An 18,103-nucleotide genomic window follows, 5' to 3' on the forward strand; every position below is an offset into this window, starting at 1 on the left:
ATCTCAGACCAGGATATTGGAAAGGAAATTAGACTTTCAGAGTTCATAGTAATAATAACCAGACGATAGAAAAAAAATTATTAAATAAAAAATTGGGTGCCGAATTCAATTACGGAATGTAAACATGATACAAGTACTTCAGGCATCAACAACATCATTTCATTCTCTGAATAAGTACTTATTTCATAAAAGTAGTGATTTTTGCTTAATTATATCCTTTCATTATCTGTTCACTTAATTAATCCTTATAATGATGAATTGAGAGCAACCAAAGTGTTATTTCTATCAGTTAATTTTTTATTGTCCTTTTACCGCAAATTGACATCGAGATCTTTTATGTGAGATAACCCGGATCCTACCAAGAAGTCCCCCCATATAACTCCCATGTTAAAAATGGCACAATTAGAAAAATAAATTTGGTCCATTACGGCTGTTTCCTACGAACTTAACCTGACAAATTTCTTTATTTCTCGGAAGAAAATAAAGATTGCGGGGGTTTCTTATTCCCGTACTTCACGGAATTTGTCGTTTTTCTTCATATAAAAGCGGGCATAAAAATAAATCAAGCTTAATTCATACAAAACAATTTTATATAGGTTTATACTTCCTCCTTATAATAAGCCCATATTAACCCTATACCCTCATATTTTACCATTCTCAGGCATCTCGTGTATCTTAATAGCAACACCGTGATTGAATCGACCCTTCATAAATGCGTTGTTTAATCCTCCATACAGATTGGTCAATATTGATCCATGATGATAAATTGTTTTGTCAAGTGGCGCACTGTTTTTGCTATAGGCTCTGCATCAAAATCACGTTTGATTGATTGACGCTCTATTGATGAGAAATTGCAAGTATTGTGTCGGGATTACGTTAGGAATATACACATTTTATAGGACAATTAGGAAATATACAGGGCTGGCAAATTTGTTTTTTGCGTGCACAAATACCTTTGCGGTGACATGCCGCTACACGGTAGTTCTGAATAGATCAGGTCTCGATTTATAATATCATTTTTATTAATGGTCATCTTAAATTTACTAATAACGATCTGCACTTAGTTTGCCAGACCGGTATAGATTTAAGTGCCTGGAATAAATTAAAACATATCTTCCAGGCAGTTGATTTGGAGCCTCTTTTCTCTCTCTCTCTGTTGCATCGTTAAGGGTACTCAACTGCCTGGAAGAATATTTTAATTTCTTCCAGGCAGTTCATTTATAGACTGGTTCCAATTTATCAATAAAAATCAAAACGCAATTCAAACTAAAATCCAATGACTTTTATAAAATCTCTCCTATGACTGTAAATGATTACTCTAGCAGCTTTTCAGGCAGTTGAGCCTTTTGGAGTGCCTTATATTAAGAAAGGCCATGAATAAACTTCTGGTTGTCTTGGGCTATATTTTGGCGCCCAACAAAGTGTTGGAGAGAGGCAATGTAATACATTGTTTTGCGCACTCAAGACGTTACTTCACTTTAACGATATGCATTCTCTGCATCACTTTATTCCATGTCATCAACATTTTTTAACTACTTAGATTCTTACAAAGCCTTTGACTCTACCAATATTTTTTGCATTTTATTGAAAAACTGTTTAATAACTCCAAAACTGTTGGATTTACAAGGAAACCTATAATGAACTTTTTCATGAAAGAAACTTATCAGCTTTCATATAAAACTGGAATCAGCAAGATCCCTTAATAAGTTTTCAAAATATTTGGATTTTTGCAAAGCGTTTGACTCTATCGATAGTTTTTGAATTTTATTGAAAAACTGCCCAATAATTCCAGAACCGTTGAATTTACAAGGAAACTTGTAATAATTTTTTTTACGAAAACTCATTAGCTTTCAAATGAAACTAAAATCAATTAGATCCTTTGACGAGTTTTCATACTATTCAGATTTTTGTACGGAACCCAATTTATCCTAGAATGGGTCAAAACAAGTTATAATGACGTTGGATCGTCACGTTTTGGTAACCTTAAGGTCATTTTAAGGTCTTTCGAATAAAATTAAGAGTAGAACTCAGAAAGAGTGAAAAAGTTCACGGATTTTAGTACTTAATTTGACCTTGTCAAAGTCCCAACAAAAAAAAATCATTTTGGACCAACATTTTTCTCGCTATCCGAATCCATTGTAAAAAATAGATGTGCCTTTAAAAATTCACCTTAAAAATGAACTTTAAGGTCAAATCTAATGCGAACCGGTGATCCCCATGGTCATGAACAACTGACCCATTTTGTAAGTATTATGGGACAAATCGGTTAAAATTCATCTGTTTAATCTAAAAATCCCACTTTTTTGGTCTATAAGTATCGTTATTGTATCGGGCTTTAATATCTTTCAACGGTATAAAAGGTCCCGAGCCAAGCTGAGATATTCAGGGAACATAGATATTTCGGCATTATCTCCCATGCGAGGATAAACCGACATAAAAAAAAACCGTGAAAAGGCAAACGCTTTATATTGATCCGACAGAGGGTGAATGGAAAACTTTTTTATCGGGGCATATTTGGGTTTTTTTCCTAGATAAATAACAGTCAATTGTTCCATTCATTTTTATTATTAGATGCTCCCGCACTGTATTTCATTTTTAAGCAAATTTCCATTGTTCAAGTTACAAGCTTTGCCTATGTATCACACAAATAATTTAATTAAAACGTATGAATGCTCTAAAATAGTTAATAAATAACGTACTGATACAATTTTTGCCTATAGTTGAAAAAAAAACAACATATTGATAATTAAAAACTGCGGGTACATCGAACGGGATTTTCAATTACTGACTTGCCAATGCAAATCCCCGTTCAATTTTTTCCCTCTAGTGTAATTAAATTGAAGCCGAAAATTTCACTGTGGTCATTTTATTAAATAGCGAATATGTACATATTTGGCTCGTGATTTTAACATAAAATGTACATTAATTGATACAGTCATAAAAGTTAAAGGTTTCCTACTACTAATGCACGATCAAACGCCTTGGAGTAATCTGAATAAATAGCTTCATAGAACCAGTCATATTGCTCTGCAAAGATTAACTCCCCAAGAACTTTCGTTAAACTTAAGCACGCACTTAATTTACAATCTAACAGTCATCGGCTTACTCTTAGTTTTTAGGGCCACCATTATCCAGAATTTATTCCCTAAATCCCTGGATCAAACTCGAGTTTCAGGCTTAATAAGGTCAAATCTGCAAATGCGGGTCACAAAAGGGACCGTTGGAATAACATAAAGGCGGTTCTGAACAATTATTTAATCAATTATTATGTCATTTTGATGATTCATGGCTTGTTGTTGTGTAAGTACTGGTTAAATGGCAATTGATTTTAGTAGAAATATTTAGACAACTCGATTCATGAGAAGAGTCATCTGATTTATTTCACACTAAATGCAATCATCTAAGAATATTAGAAACATTTATTTCCACGGTATTTATTTGTTCAGGTTTAAAAAATGCGCCAATATTTTGACTTGTTTTGCCAACTTTCGACGTGTGTCCACAGATGTAGCAAGGTATGTTCCATCCAGATGATTCCCGAATGATGGAGAACATTCGAGATTAAGATTGTTACAATATTTAACTTTTGAAAGGGTTAAGAGGCTGCTACTAGAAATTTTGTAGTTATATTAGTTTTTGAGTTATATTACGCAAGAACGTACTTTGCCAAGGGTGTATATTAATGTTAATCTACTGTTATACATAAGTGTTACTACTACGGGTAGAGTTTTACTATTAATATACTATATGTATACTAAGTTTTATTTTAGTTATAGTTGCAGGGTCACTGCAACGTCTTCGTGTCCCGCACTGCTAATATAATCTTCAGGTTTTCCTAATATATTTTACGATACTCCTAATATTAAACAATGTTTACTCACAAAATGTTCAATGTATGAGTCTAGATGAATTTTAATTTTTTCCACGCCTATTTTATGATTAATCAAATTTTTTCCTGCACTGTAAAAAATCGTAATTTACTGCTCTTAATTGAAATTTCAGTTACAGTAAGTAAATCAGGGATTACTTGGGTATCTAATATTAAACTAAGCGATACTTACTCAAGATGTACATATATCACAAAATTTTAACGAAGCTGATTTGATAATGGATTAAATTCATTTCACAAAACGGTGAATATATGAATCGTTAGTACGATTCCTTCAATCTATATACAGTGTTCTACCCTCGATTGTTGAATGGAACATTGGCATAGAAGCTTGCCTTTTAAATACATAGATGGCGCCGATTGACACGTCTGAAGTTAGCAACCAATCGCAGATAAAAAGAGAAATTTTGTTAGAGAGTTATTGGATTTCAGTAGTAATTGCTTTGTGAACGAGATCTTTATTAACAAATTCGAACCAATTTGTTCTATAACTATAACTGCCTGAAAAAATATTTTGATTTTTTTCAAGCAATTGCACGTTATATGTGCCAGAGAAGTATATAAACCACTCGATTCATAAGAAGAGTCTAATTTAAAGGATTTATTACAGACTAAACGCAATCATCTAAGACTATTAGAAACATTGATTTCCACGGTATTTATTTGTTCAGGTTTAAAAGTGGCGCCAATATTTTGACTTGTTTTGCCAATTTTCGACGTGTATCCACAAATGTCGCAGCACTAGCTTTCTCCAATTACACCGAAGTGTTTTCCGATACTTCTGAAATAAAAGCACTGTATGTTAATAATAATTGTCAAAGGTAAATGTTTATACATTTTATCAGTGCTATTTATAACTATAGAGTGATTTTTATTCATGTATACTTATATCAGTACGATAAGAATGTTGCACACGTGTAAAGTAAATCATGAATGAAAATAAAATTAATTGTTTGGCGTAATTTATTACGCGATCTATATATTCTCGGTATTTATTATGCTTTGCTAGACTAAATAAAAAAGTTGCAATTTCCAAGTAAATCCGTGTTAAATATAGTGCTTTATGTTTTAAACTATTATATTGTAGAAAAAATGCACTTGCTTGAAACGCACGTGCTAATAAACTATTTACCTACAAAAAAAGTTCGACCAGTAGTGTTAAGTGTTGCTGTTGTACCTAATGCAATTAAGGAATATATAGAAGGTAAACTTTCGCCTCCATAAAGTAAATAAGACCAGTTTTGACTAAACCATGTAATATTTCGTGCCTAAACAAACGCAAACGTTCTACCTCGCCTAGCATCAAATTTTCAAATTTTCGTTATCTGTACCCTTTCCAGAAATAGAAGGGCTTTAATTAAATTTGAATAGTTCGCTTGTTTTTATAAAAAGGAAATTTCCGGTTCGCTTTTGTGCAACCCTTATACACACTTTTGTAAAAGCTTTATCGTAATTATTTTTTTAAATCATATTTATTCTAAGAATATACTTATGACTGGAAATTAAAATTTGGACTCTTTCATGAAATTGACTTGAACTTTCTTAATTTTTTTCTCTCTGTCTCGTATGGTTAAATGCACTCAACTGCCTGAACTAAATAAAAAGATTCTTCCATGATATTGACTTGAACACATTTATTTTTTTTCTCTCTCTTTCTCTATCATGTAGTCAAATGCACTCAACTGCCTAAAATAAATAGAAAGATTCTTCCAGGCAGTTAGGTTGGAGTTTCTTAATCTCTCTCTTCCTTTCTTTAAGGGTTAAATTCAATGAGATGTCTGAAGTAGTAAAAAAAATTCTTAGAAATTCAGTTGGAAATTGTTACTCTCTTCTCTCTCTCTCTATCTTTCTGTCGTGTAACATAATACGCTCAAATGCCTAGAATTATTACTCTCTTCTCTTCTATCTCTCTTTCTATCATGTAACCTAATGCTTGGACTAAATAAAAAGATCCTTCTATGAAATTGACTTGAACTCTATCTTTTTTTTCTCTTGTTTTTTTTCTTCCTCTCATGTGGTTAAATGCACTGAGGTGCCTAGAATAAAAAAATATATTCCAAGCAATTGAGTTATTGGAGTAGTCCTATCTCTCTCTCTCAATTTGAGTTATTCAGATGAGAATAACTTGCGTTATTATCGCTAAATAGTTTCAATTAGCAAAATTCGATATTTCATAAGGAATTTGTAAGAAAAAAAGGCAAATCTAAAACTCGATTCTGTTTGATTTTTTCACCTTGGTATACATGAACCTAATTAAAATTTCTAATTCTAAAGTAGAATAACTTTTTAGTTTTATAAAATGTTATTTAGTTTATTATTATAAAAGTTATTATCATCATTTCTTAATACCTCCTGGAATAATTTTATTTCAAGCATTAGGTGACGTAATTTCTAAATTTATCAAATAGTTTTTCTCCTGAGGCTAAATGCCTGAGAATATTTATTATTTAAGACTTAAATATTTATTTAATTAGATTCTGAGAATATACTTATGACTGGAAATTAAAATTTGGACCTTTCCATGAAATTGACTTGAACTCAATTATTTTCTCTCTTTCTCTCTCTCTCTCTCTATCATGTAGTCAAATGCACTCAACTGCCTGAAATAAATGGAAAGATTCTTCCAGGCTGTTAAGTTGGAGTTTCTTAATCTCTCTCTTCCTCTCTTAAAGAGTTAAATTCAATGAAATTTGTCTAAATGTTTTTTTTCAGGCATTTGAGAGTATCCAACTAAGTAGGAGAGAAAGAGTCTTTTTCTATAAGCGCCTATCGTTTTAAATTCATAATTACGTTAATTAGTGAAAAACCCCTCGAGGGGTTTTCTACCCTTCGTAAGTAGCCGACTCGTTTTAATGCTTTTCGAGCGTTTTAACACATAAAAAGTGCGTTTACGCTTTGCGCCCATACTAATCAAACGTTTAAAGGGTTTTCATTTGATTTTTGAGTAATTAATTAAGGGTGTTTGCGTATATAAGAGTAAAGAGTAAAGAAAGTGGCTGAGAGAAAGTTAATAATTTAATGAACACCTAAAAAAATGTACGTGCATTAATACATGATTAATTTATATAATTAATACGTGATCAATTCTGAAAGCAAGTCTTCCAAATATGTTATAAGTTTATTTGTATCTGCTGGAGTATATACTTGGATCTACTTATTAAAAAAAAACAAATAGACAGACTTAAAACTTATTGCTAAAACCCTTATATAAATTAAATTACCCTAATAAGACATTTTTGATCATAACTTCAAAACCCTTTAAGATATTTTCATAATTCTTTCACACCATTATAGTGTAATTCCTGAGGATGGATTTGAGGGTAAAAACGTCGGTCTAAGTTGAATATTGAGGGCTGTTTTAGTTAGGGGTAGTTTTTATTGCTTCTTCTAACTTTTTTTTGGGAATATCTTTAAGAAATTCATGGTTCAACTGCCTGGAATTGTCAAATAATTTTTTTAATTGAAACGTCATTAATAAATTCATTATTTATTCCAAGCATTTGAAAGTGCCTGAAACTTCAAGAAAATTGATCTACCAACCAGTTCAATTGCCTGGAATATTTAAAAAAATTATTCCAGGCAGTATAATTTATTTTGTGCCAACATTTCGTATTCGTATTTGACCATCTTCAGGGATCGAAAAAGCGAGCGCAGCTCTGATCGGGACCAATTAATTAGCAATCCAAGTACTAATTAATTAATTAATTAATTATTACAGGCACCAATGATCATTGAAATCTTTTGAATAGCATTGGAAATACAAGATTTTTTATTTATTACCGGGCAATTTTGGTCATAACTCCGAAACTACTTAAGATATTTCCATGATTCTTTTACGTCGTTATAGTGTGATTCCTGAGGATGGATTTGAGGGTAAAAACGTCAGTCTGGGTGAAAAATTGAGGTAACCAGAGCTGTTTTAGTAAGGGGTAGTTTTTTTAGGATTACAGATGAAAAAATGGTGATTTTTTGGGAAGAATTTTTCTCTGGCAAAGTATATGGGATGGGTGGGGGGTTAAGGGTAGTTTTTTTTTTAAAATAAAAAATATCTTTAAAAAAAATACCCTTGCCCCCCCCCTCCCCCCCACCCACCACACACATTTGCCCAGTAAGAAATTTCTTTGTAAAATCACTGTTTTTTTATTAATTATTTATTAATATACATATATATAATTATATCAAAATTAAATAAACAAAGTGTGTTGTTATGCGTATTATTTTGGAAAACGATGGTTTTTGAATGAAATTTTTAACTGGTAAGCTGTATGGGGCGGGTGGGGGGCTAAGGGTAGTATTAATGAAAAAACGGTTTTTTTTCAGAAAATAATTACTAAAAAAAGCGATTTTCCATATATGCTATTGTGTAGGATACGATATACTTTTCATACACGTATTTACCTTATAGTGTAATAAAGAAATATCATACACTAACGATTTATTGCAACGTTTGAGCGAAGAAATCAAGCAAAAACGGTCGTATTTGGTTAAGTAGAAAGTGTTGTTTCATCAAGACAATGCACCAGCTCACAAATCCGTTATTGCAATGGCCAAAATTAACGAATTAAAGTTTGAATTGCTACTTCATGCACCCTATTCGCCAGATTTAGTCAGATTATTTTCTGTTTCCAAACTTAAAAAACTGGCTCAGTGGTCAAAGATTTTCCAACGATGAAGAAGTGATGTCTGCAGTTAATGGCTATTTCGAGGCGCAAGACAGTTCTTATTATAAAAAGGGTATCGAACTTATAAAACATCGCTGGGAAAAGTGTATAGAGCTGAAAGGAGAAAAATAAATGCAGTTTTTTTCCAAAATTTTCGTGTTTTCTTTCTTGGGTCGGGTACTTCTGGGACCACCCTCGTACACCCTTGAATTCTTAAATAGAGAAGAGGGTGATTCATAATCGTGAAAAAGGCCCTCCAGTGATACCATAGAGAGCCACATTTTATGAAATTCTTCTCAAGAAAAACAATAAATAAAGACACATTTTTAAATTTTTTATTTATTATTTAAATTAATGAAATGTTTAAAATAACTTCCGTTATTTTGAAGACAAAAATTATTCACGTACTTTTACAAATATTTGCCTGGATAGCACGCTATTCTTGAACTATTCAAGTGTCTATAGTAACACAGGTTGCGATTTAAGCTAACCCAATAAAAAGAAGTCAAGAAGTGTTAGGTCTGGTGATCAGGGTGGCCATTCATAGGATCCCTTCTCCCAATCCGTTAATTAGGATGATGATCATCCTGCGAGATTTATATTCTGCAAAAATTATACACAGAAGGATTTTTGAACTACTCTTATACCATTAAAAATAGAATTTCGCTTTTTTATTAGCTGGTTTATATGGTATCACCCTGTCAAGGGATTCATTCGTTTTGGTTAGATCCAAAAGCATTTCAAGAGCAACTTCGCCATTTTGAAGATGTCTACAATGTTTTTAATAAATGCAAATATAATACGGCTTGTGGGAATTCGCCTTTTAAAAAACTGATTGATTTTCACTATTGAAAGTAAAGAAATTAATCAGACTTTTTGAAAAACCCAGGTAATAGGCTTACGAGCCTATAATTAAATATTAAAATTATCAGAAGAATCTCCCTTTTTAAAGCACGGATTCAGTTTAAGCAATTTTTAGATTTTCCGAAAATATTCCATATTTAAAAGAGTCGTAAATGACTTTACAATCACAGGACATTATTAATTTCAAGAGTTTTATAGTACCTGTAGGGATTGCATCAATTCGACTGCTATTTTTATTATTTAACCAGTTTTTATTTATTCAATTAAGCTTACAACTAAGGGAGAAAAACACTATTTCCAGACGAACCAGGCACTATTAAGAAAATGATGAGAGTCTGAGAATTACAAGACTATGGGAATAAAGTGATGTTTTTTGGGTATAATTGGACAAATTAAGGTAGAAAAATCTTATTTCCAGAGGATCCAGGCACTATTTACAAAATGATGCGATGCTTTAAAATCAAATTCAAAAATGAACAGCATATGTATGCATTAAAATTATAGCATCCTAGGATACGAAACCGTAAAAGCGACCGAGTGTCAAAGTTTGTTATGAATCGAGGTCACAAATAGAAAAACTAAACGATTTATGACGTGTAAATAAAATTTATGACGTATACTGAAATGGGGCATTAAATAAATGGCTCTTAAGACGTTTTAAAAGTTCCCCACCTGGTGGGCGCCAACATAATCACCGTTATACCGGTCGTGTACACATGGTGGAACGATATTAATATTTCTGTCGGTAAGGATCTTTGTTTTTATTTGATTGCGTGTTAGCAAAAAAATAAACAAGGAATATATAACTATCGCATCTTTCGCTTTCGTGGTCTTATTACATCATCTATGTTTTAAAACAGCCACTTGGCAATATTCTATAAATAGAAATCATCCCTTTATTCCGAAAAGTAAAATCCACTTCGGATCGTTCAATATTAATGTGTAAGGTCGCATTTGACTGAACTTTTGGCACAGGCATATGGACAAGCCCTAGTTATCAACTACTAAAATAAACTAAGCAAAACCTTTTATAAGCGAAAGGATGTTGTTTACTACCCCCCAGGATTTATCCTCAAGGTTTTTTTGAGACCAAAATAGTATTTATAATGGATTTATCAATCAGCGAAAACATAAATAGAAGCAGCTATCTGGGATTTTGTCCTTACAGTCCCATATTCCGGGGGCTCGTCGTTTTTATGTCTCCTGAGTGTCGGTTTCTAAGTCGACCGTCGCCTTTTTCTGATTGTCAAGGGAATTGTACCCGTTAACCTAAGAAATCGCTATAAAAAGAAAAAAGGGACGAGGATTCGTCTTTGTGGGCAAAGTACGAAAACATGTATGGCTTTTGCGGATTTTGTGGTGACAAACGTTGAAAGTGGAAAAAACATTCGATGTATAAAAATCAAAAAGTAAAATATTCGATCATCACTAATAAACGTACTTAAATACATATTTCTGTAGTCCCTATAAGTGATCAGTTCTTTTATAGTACCTTCCTCGACTTTAGTGCTGATAGCGACTCGATAACTTGACAGAACAAACAATAAAGCACTAAATAAGTTAAATTATTTTATAAAACGTTGGTCGCATTATTAATTTCAGGTGAGGCGTCGCAGTCTGACAGTGATATGGACGGACAGACGGACGTCCGGGAACAGGAGGAGAAAGAAAAGACTGATCAAAGTCAACAGACTACGCCCACCACACCTCCCAGTATCGGTAAGTGAGTTTTGCTATAAATTTGACGAAAGTAGCGGTCGTTTTAATCAGTTTTAACCTTGTCATGCGGTATATTTCGATAAAAATTACGTTGTTTCGAACGGAAGTAGTGGAGATACTTTGGCGCCCAACAAATTACTTGAATTTGTCTTAAGCTGATATCAGAAAGGAATTTGTAAGTATGAATGAGGAATAGGTGACACGATAATGTCCCATTAGTAATCAGCCCTATATATCGTCACCGGATGAACAGAGAGGGAAGATTGTCCGTATTAATTGGGCATTTTTCTTAACGGGATATCAGTTTAAAACAAATTTCGCCCTTTCTTTAAGATGTAAAGTATTATCAACAAATACTTGTACTAAGATAAAATCGTTACATTACTTTGAATAGTAGACAGATAGTTTGGCGCCCAACAAATTGCTTAAGTTTGTCTTAAGAATAGGTGACACAAGGATGCTCTTATACTAAGGAACATAAACACATTAATCTATTATCACTTTTTTTTAAATAGTATTAACCACTAAAAAACGGTATATTATAATTTGACACTTAGCCTTGTAAGTTAAACGCGAAGGGATAAAATTGGACTTCAAGTTACATTATTTTGAATAGTAAAGGGAAAATAGTTTGGCGCCCAACAAGTTGCGTAAATTCGTCTTGCGTAAATTGAAGAATATGTGATACGATGATGTCTTAGTATAGTCCACTAGTAAGAAATATGAGACACAAAATTTTCAAATAAATTTCGTCACACGATAAACAGAGAGAGTGAGACCATGGTCCTCCCAAATTGGCACACCGATGCAATTTTTAATGACTCATATTTAAATTAAAATTTAATGATTTATGGTTGGGATATAGGATAAAGATGATACGGTAACAAGGTTGTTTTAACCTTCACCTGATTTTTTTTTGCCACTCTTTTATTATATAAGTTTTTACTAAAGAATACTTATTAGAAGTGCATATATCTGAAGTCCAAAATTGTGGAAGTTAAACGCTCAAGATTCTTTAAAATTACATTATTTCGAAAAGTAGTGGAGGGATACTTTGGCGCCCAACAAATTATTGAAATTTGCTCTAAGAAAGGAACTTTTAATCTATAACAAAGAATAGGTGACACGATAATGTTGCCTTAGTAAAGAACATAAAACATCAACACATCAGCTCTAAATTTCGTCATAAGATGAACAGAGAGAGAAAGACCATCGTCCTCCCAAATTGGCACACCGATGTAATTTTTAATGACTAATATTTAAATTATTTAAATTAAAATATAATGATTTATCGTTGGGATGATACGATAGCAAGGTTGTTTTAACCTTAACATGTTTTTTTTTTTTTTTTTTTTTTTGAAAGGTAGTGTGTGTTATGCCACCCTTTTATTATAGAATTTTTTGCTAAAGAATACTTGTGCATATATCTGAAGCCTAAAATTGTTCGCTATTAAGGCAAGTTAAACGCTAAGGCTTTTTTTAAATTACAATAGTTCGAAATGTAGTGGAGAGATACTTTGGCGCCCAACAAATTATTGAAATTTGCCCTAAGAAAGGAAGTTTTAATCTATAATTGAAGAATAGGTGACACGATAATGTTGCCTTAATAAGGAACATGAAACACCAACACATCAGCCCTAAGTAAAGTCACAAGATGGACAAAGACAGAAAGAATATTTTGTTTTGATGAAAACTTGATGAAATTTGTATGAGACAACAGGCCTATTATATTAGGTTTTTATATATTTTTTTTTAAAGTCATAAAATCGTGTTATTGTTTTTTTTATTGTGGCTAATTTTTTACCTTTTATATGGTTTATGTACATTATGTCTCATTTTGGTTATAATTGCAAAATACCTTTCTTACTGCTAAAGATTATTATCTTTCGGTTTTCATTTTTCCGTCCATTTACATATTATAATAAGCAACTTAATTAACGTCTAAGTATTAATAACAAGCAATGTTTACTCCCAAAATAGTGAACATATGGATCGTTAGTACATTTACTTTAATCTAAATACAGTCTTTTATCCTCAATTGTTAAACAGGAAACTTGCCTAGGAGGTTGTTTTTTAAACACATAGATGGCGCCGGTTGACACGCCTGAAGTTAGCAACCGTTTCCAGATAAAGGAAAGGTTCTAAATAGTTATCGCACCTCCATTTTAGTTGCGTTTTTTACGAGATTTTTATTATGAATTAATTAACTGAGTCACGTAGATGTCTTGATCGCAGAATAGTATGAAATAATGAAATCAGATTTATTTGGGGCAAAGTTTTTATTAATGTCTTAGCAGAGCACTTTCAGCGTATGAGCCACCATATAGTGGGAAAACATTGTCATAAATTGAAACAACATTAAAAATATAAATAACACACCACTAAAGGTCGTTGAATACTTGAAAAAGGGAAGAGGTTAGTACCCTTCCATGTTTATGTGTGAATTGTGTTTAAAGGACTTTTAATGGAATTGCAGTTTTCTACCTCAATGGTTCTACCTAAATCTCTAATAGGAAACCTGTTTTTTAAATACATAGATGGCGTTGGCTGACACGTCTGAAGTTAGCAATCATTCACAGATAAAGGAGAGTTACTAGAACTCAGTAAGGCTTTTAATTGCTTTTTCAATTAGATCTTTATTATCTTATTGGAAATATTTATAAGAAGTATTAGTAGTAGTTGAAAATTAATTAATTTTACTTCAGTTCTAGGTGTTCTTTAAAAGAAATTATGATTTACTTCATATAGCAACTTAATTAACATTTAAATGCGATATTCTTTATGTCGAACAATTTTTATTTACAAAATAGTAAATATTTGAACTCATATAGCACGATTTCTTCAATCCTCGATTGTCAAATAGGGTACTTGCTTAGGAGGTTGGCTTTTAAATATATGGATGGCGCTGACTAACATGCTTGAAGTTAGTAACTGTTCACAGATAGAGGAGAACTTCTATAGAGTTATTGGACCTTGGTTTTAATTGAGTTTTAAGAAACGAGATATTTATTGAGAAATTGGAACTAATTTATAACTTAACTGCCTGGAAGAATATTTTAATTTATTCCAGGCAGTTGAACTACTAAAGTACCATATAATAGAGAGAGAAAAGAGACTATAACTCAAGCAATTTCTTTAGCGAATGTTTGACCATATATAAATCATTTGACTGCAGGTTGATTTTATTTATACCAAAACATAAACAGAGTCTGTTTTAAATATTACGTGGCCATTACGTACTATAGATGGGCACCTGGTAATAATTTAACATAGAAGCAAATGTGCAAAGTGCGGATTTTTTTTCCAATTTTTCCAGATTGAGGTGTCTGCAGGAGGATTAGGAGTGAACCTCAAGGAACTTGCGACAACTTCCCTTTGTTTAAGAATTCCTCTTGCTAATGAGTCTAAATAATATTTAGCTTACTGTTTATATTAAAATCTTTTATAATTAAACCCTTTTAATCACCTTGTTTAACGCTTTTCACTGATTTAAGTCGCTTCCTCTCCTCTTTTCTTAATGAAATTTTTTGAAGCGAAATTTTCCGTTTTTTTTTTAAACGTCCCTTTGAATCTAAATCTGAACTCTCTTTCGACGTGTTTCCTTTTATGTTTTTATGTTGGAAAATGTTACGCCGTCTGGCGTTTTGCTTCGTTCAACATTCGTCGCAGGTGGAGGAACATTTGACAAAGTTATTCATAAAAGATGGAAGTGAAAGAAACATATCAAAGAAATGATTGAAAATAATTTGTATATAAGAAAAAAGGCAGAGAAATATTTTCCAAGTAGAGCATCAATGCTCGTTTTTCGATTTTCATTGGCTATTCGGTGCGTAAGAACAATATTTGCCAAGGATGTATATCGATCTGAATCTACTAATACTCATGCGCATTACTATTTGTTATGGTTTGCTTATTAAGGCTAGTGTTTTACTATTTATAAAGTATCATTTTTGTTATATTTGCAGGGTGTCTTCCTAACTGGTAATAGAATCTTGAGGTTTTTCTCAGATATATTATGATATCGCTCATATCAAGCAATTTTTACTTACAAAATGGTGAATATATGATTCGTCAGTACGACTACTTCAATCTAAATAAAGTTCGATTGTTAAATAGGAAACTTGCATAGGAGCTTGTCTTTCAAATACACAGATGGCGCTGGCTGACACGTCTGAAGTTAGCAACCATTCACAGATCTAAGAAAGATTCGAAAGAGTTATTGAACCTCAGTTTTAATTGCGTTTCAAAAGAGATCGTTATTGAGATATTGGAACTAGTTTATAAATCAACTGTCTCGAAGAAAATTTTAATTTATTCCAGGCAATTGAATCATTTAAGTACCATATGACAGAGCGAGAAAAAAGACTGCCTGGAAGAATATTTTAATTTATTCCAGGCAGTTGAATCGCTTAAGTACCATGTGAGAGAAAGAGAAAAAAGGCTCGAATTCAACTGCCTGGGAGATATCATCAAATTTTCTAGCCCTACTGCAGAGCATCTTTTTTTAATCCAATTGCAGTTTTCTACTCTAAATGGTTAAACGTCTAATAGGAAACTTGCGTAGGAGCTTCTCTTTTAAATGCAAAGGTGGCGCTGGCTGACACGTCTGAAGTTAGCAACCATTCACAGATCTAAGAAAGATTCTAAAGAGTTATTGAACCTCAGTTTTAATCGCGTTTCAAAAGAGATCGTTATTGAGATATTGGAACTAGTTTATAAATCAACTGTCTCGAAGAAAATTAAAATTTATTCCAGGCAATTTAATTACTTAAGTACGATATGACAGAGAGAGAAAAAAGACTCTAACTCAACTGCCTGGAAGAATATTTTAATTTATTCCAGGCAGTTGAATCGCTTAAGTACCATGTGACAGAGAGAGAAGAAAGGCTTCAATTCAACTGCCTGGGAGATATCATCAAATTTTAAAGCCCTATTGCAGAACATCTTTTTTTAATCTAATTGCAGTTTTCTTCTCTAAATTGATAAACGTCTAATAGGAAACTTGCGCAGGAGCTTCACTTTTAAATTTCAAGGTGGCGCTGGCTGACACGTCTGAACATTTACAGATAAAGAAGAGTTACTAGAAGCTATTAATTTCATTTTTAATGACATCTTGTCTCTGTCATATTAGAAATAAGTTATAAATACTTAGTACTACTTGATAATAAGAAAACAGACCCAGAAGTAACAAATATAGTCGAGTTTAGTGCATTTATATTCCGAGTTAGAATAGCAGAGATTGTTGCGTGAGAAACTAGTTAGTTCTTTTACTCTAAGTGATCTTAAAAAGAAACTATAGAGTTTTCTTTAAAGCATCTATTACGATGTATTATAGTAAGCAATTTAATTAACATTTCAAAGCGATATTCTTAATATTCAATTATTTTTACTCGCAAAATAGTGCATATATGAATCGTTAGCACGATTCCTTCAATCTAAATACAGTTTTCGTTTATTAAATAGGAAACTTACGTAGGAGCTTGTCTTTTGAATTTATAGATGGCGCTGGCTGACACGCCCGAAGTTAGCATCCATGAATAGATAGAGAAGAATCATTTCAATGAGATCTTTATTGTCAAATTGGAAATAGTTAATAACAAGTTAGTAGTAGTCGAAAATTAATCAAATATGATTGATTTTACTTCAATTCTAGGTATAATTTAAAAGAAATATTAAGGAAGCATGTATAACAATTTACTATATAAAGCAAATTAATTAACATTTATATGCAATATTCTTAATATCGAACATTTTTTATTCACAAAATGGCGAATAATTGAACTGATAGTACGACTCCTTCAATTGTCTATGGTTAAGTAAGAAACGTGCATAGGAGTTGGTCTTTTAAATACACAGATGGCGCTGGCTAACACGCCTGAAGTTAGCAACGATGAATAGATAAATAGAGGAGAGTCATTGGGTTTTTTAATTGCGTTTTCAACGAGATCTTTATTGGTAAATGGGACCTAGTCTATAACTCAACTGCCTGGAAGAATATTTTAATTTCTTCCAGACAGTTAAGTGCACTCATATTAAGAGAGTACTCATAGTTATGAAGGCAGTGTGGTGTCATCTGCAAAATGAATAAGCAGTAGTTCTCTTTTCCTCTGGACATAAACCAAGGCATTTTCACCCTTAATGCTCATGCATATGCATATATTAGCTTCAATAGGTACGACTGTATATGCCATCATTAATTTCTCTAATGTATACTACATAAAATACAGATATCAACTTGAAGCAGCCCTGACATCGGCTTAACGATCATAATTAATATTTGATCAACTCGGAAACAAACGTTTTGGGCGGAGAAACTTCTGCGGAATATTAAATTAGCGACATTAATGGAACTCCGAATATGGTCGTTTTCAAAGGGTTTATTAATGGAAATTAGTTATGCGAGCGTAATAGTATAAATGAATAAAGGCAATGCATATTTATTATTCATATGTTGCAAAGTAATTTATATAGTTTTAATAATATAGATCTTACTAAGGCATTTGATAAGGTAACCAATTAATTGCAGAACAACTTCTTTTAAACAAATTACAGTTTTTTACCCTCAATTCTTAAAAGCCTAATAGAAGAAACTTGCTTGCATAGGAGCTTGTTTTTTTTATATATAGATGGCGCTGGTTGACACGTCTGAAGTTAGCAACAATTTACAATTGAAGAACATATAGTTCTAATAGAGTTATGTTCTTATTTATATAGATTTTACCAAGGCATTTGACAATGGTATACTATCAAATCTAGTGAGAAAAACTCGTTCACATTATTTCTGTGAGTTTATGCGTTAAATTTACGCGGATTTATCTAAATGTGTGCAATCTCCGAGCCCCTTTTGACACCTGAAACGTAATTTTAAGCTAAAGCGAGAATTTAATTCGAGCCTCTGTGCGAATTCAGTATTTTTCGTAATTAAGAGGGGTTCAAAAGGGCTCCGACGAGTCGCATAATTAGCGAATTG

The 18,103-nt window shown here is 32.3% G+C and overlaps 1 protein-coding gene across 2 annotated transcripts in view; it reads left to right on the plus strand.

The window, feature by feature from the left end:
- Positions 1 to 18,103, plus strand: part of LOC126745652 (uncharacterized) — a 70,781-nt gene that overhangs the window by 20,221 nt on the left and 32,457 nt on the right. For both annotated transcript variants that reach the window (XM_050453590.1, XM_050453591.1), the window contains exon 5: positions 11,017 to 11,133. In XM_050453590.1, coding sequence (XP_050309547.1) covers positions 11,017 to 11,133 — 117 coding nt within the window. The remainder of the gene's footprint in view (positions 1 to 11,016; positions 11,134 to 18,103) is intronic.

This window comes from Anthonomus grandis, chromosome 16 (genome assembly GCF_022605725.1).
Source record: "Anthonomus grandis grandis chromosome 16, icAntGran1.3, whole genome shotgun sequence".
Classification (NCBI taxonomy): domain Eukaryota; kingdom Metazoa; phylum Arthropoda; class Insecta; order Coleoptera; family Curculionidae; genus Anthonomus; species Anthonomus grandis.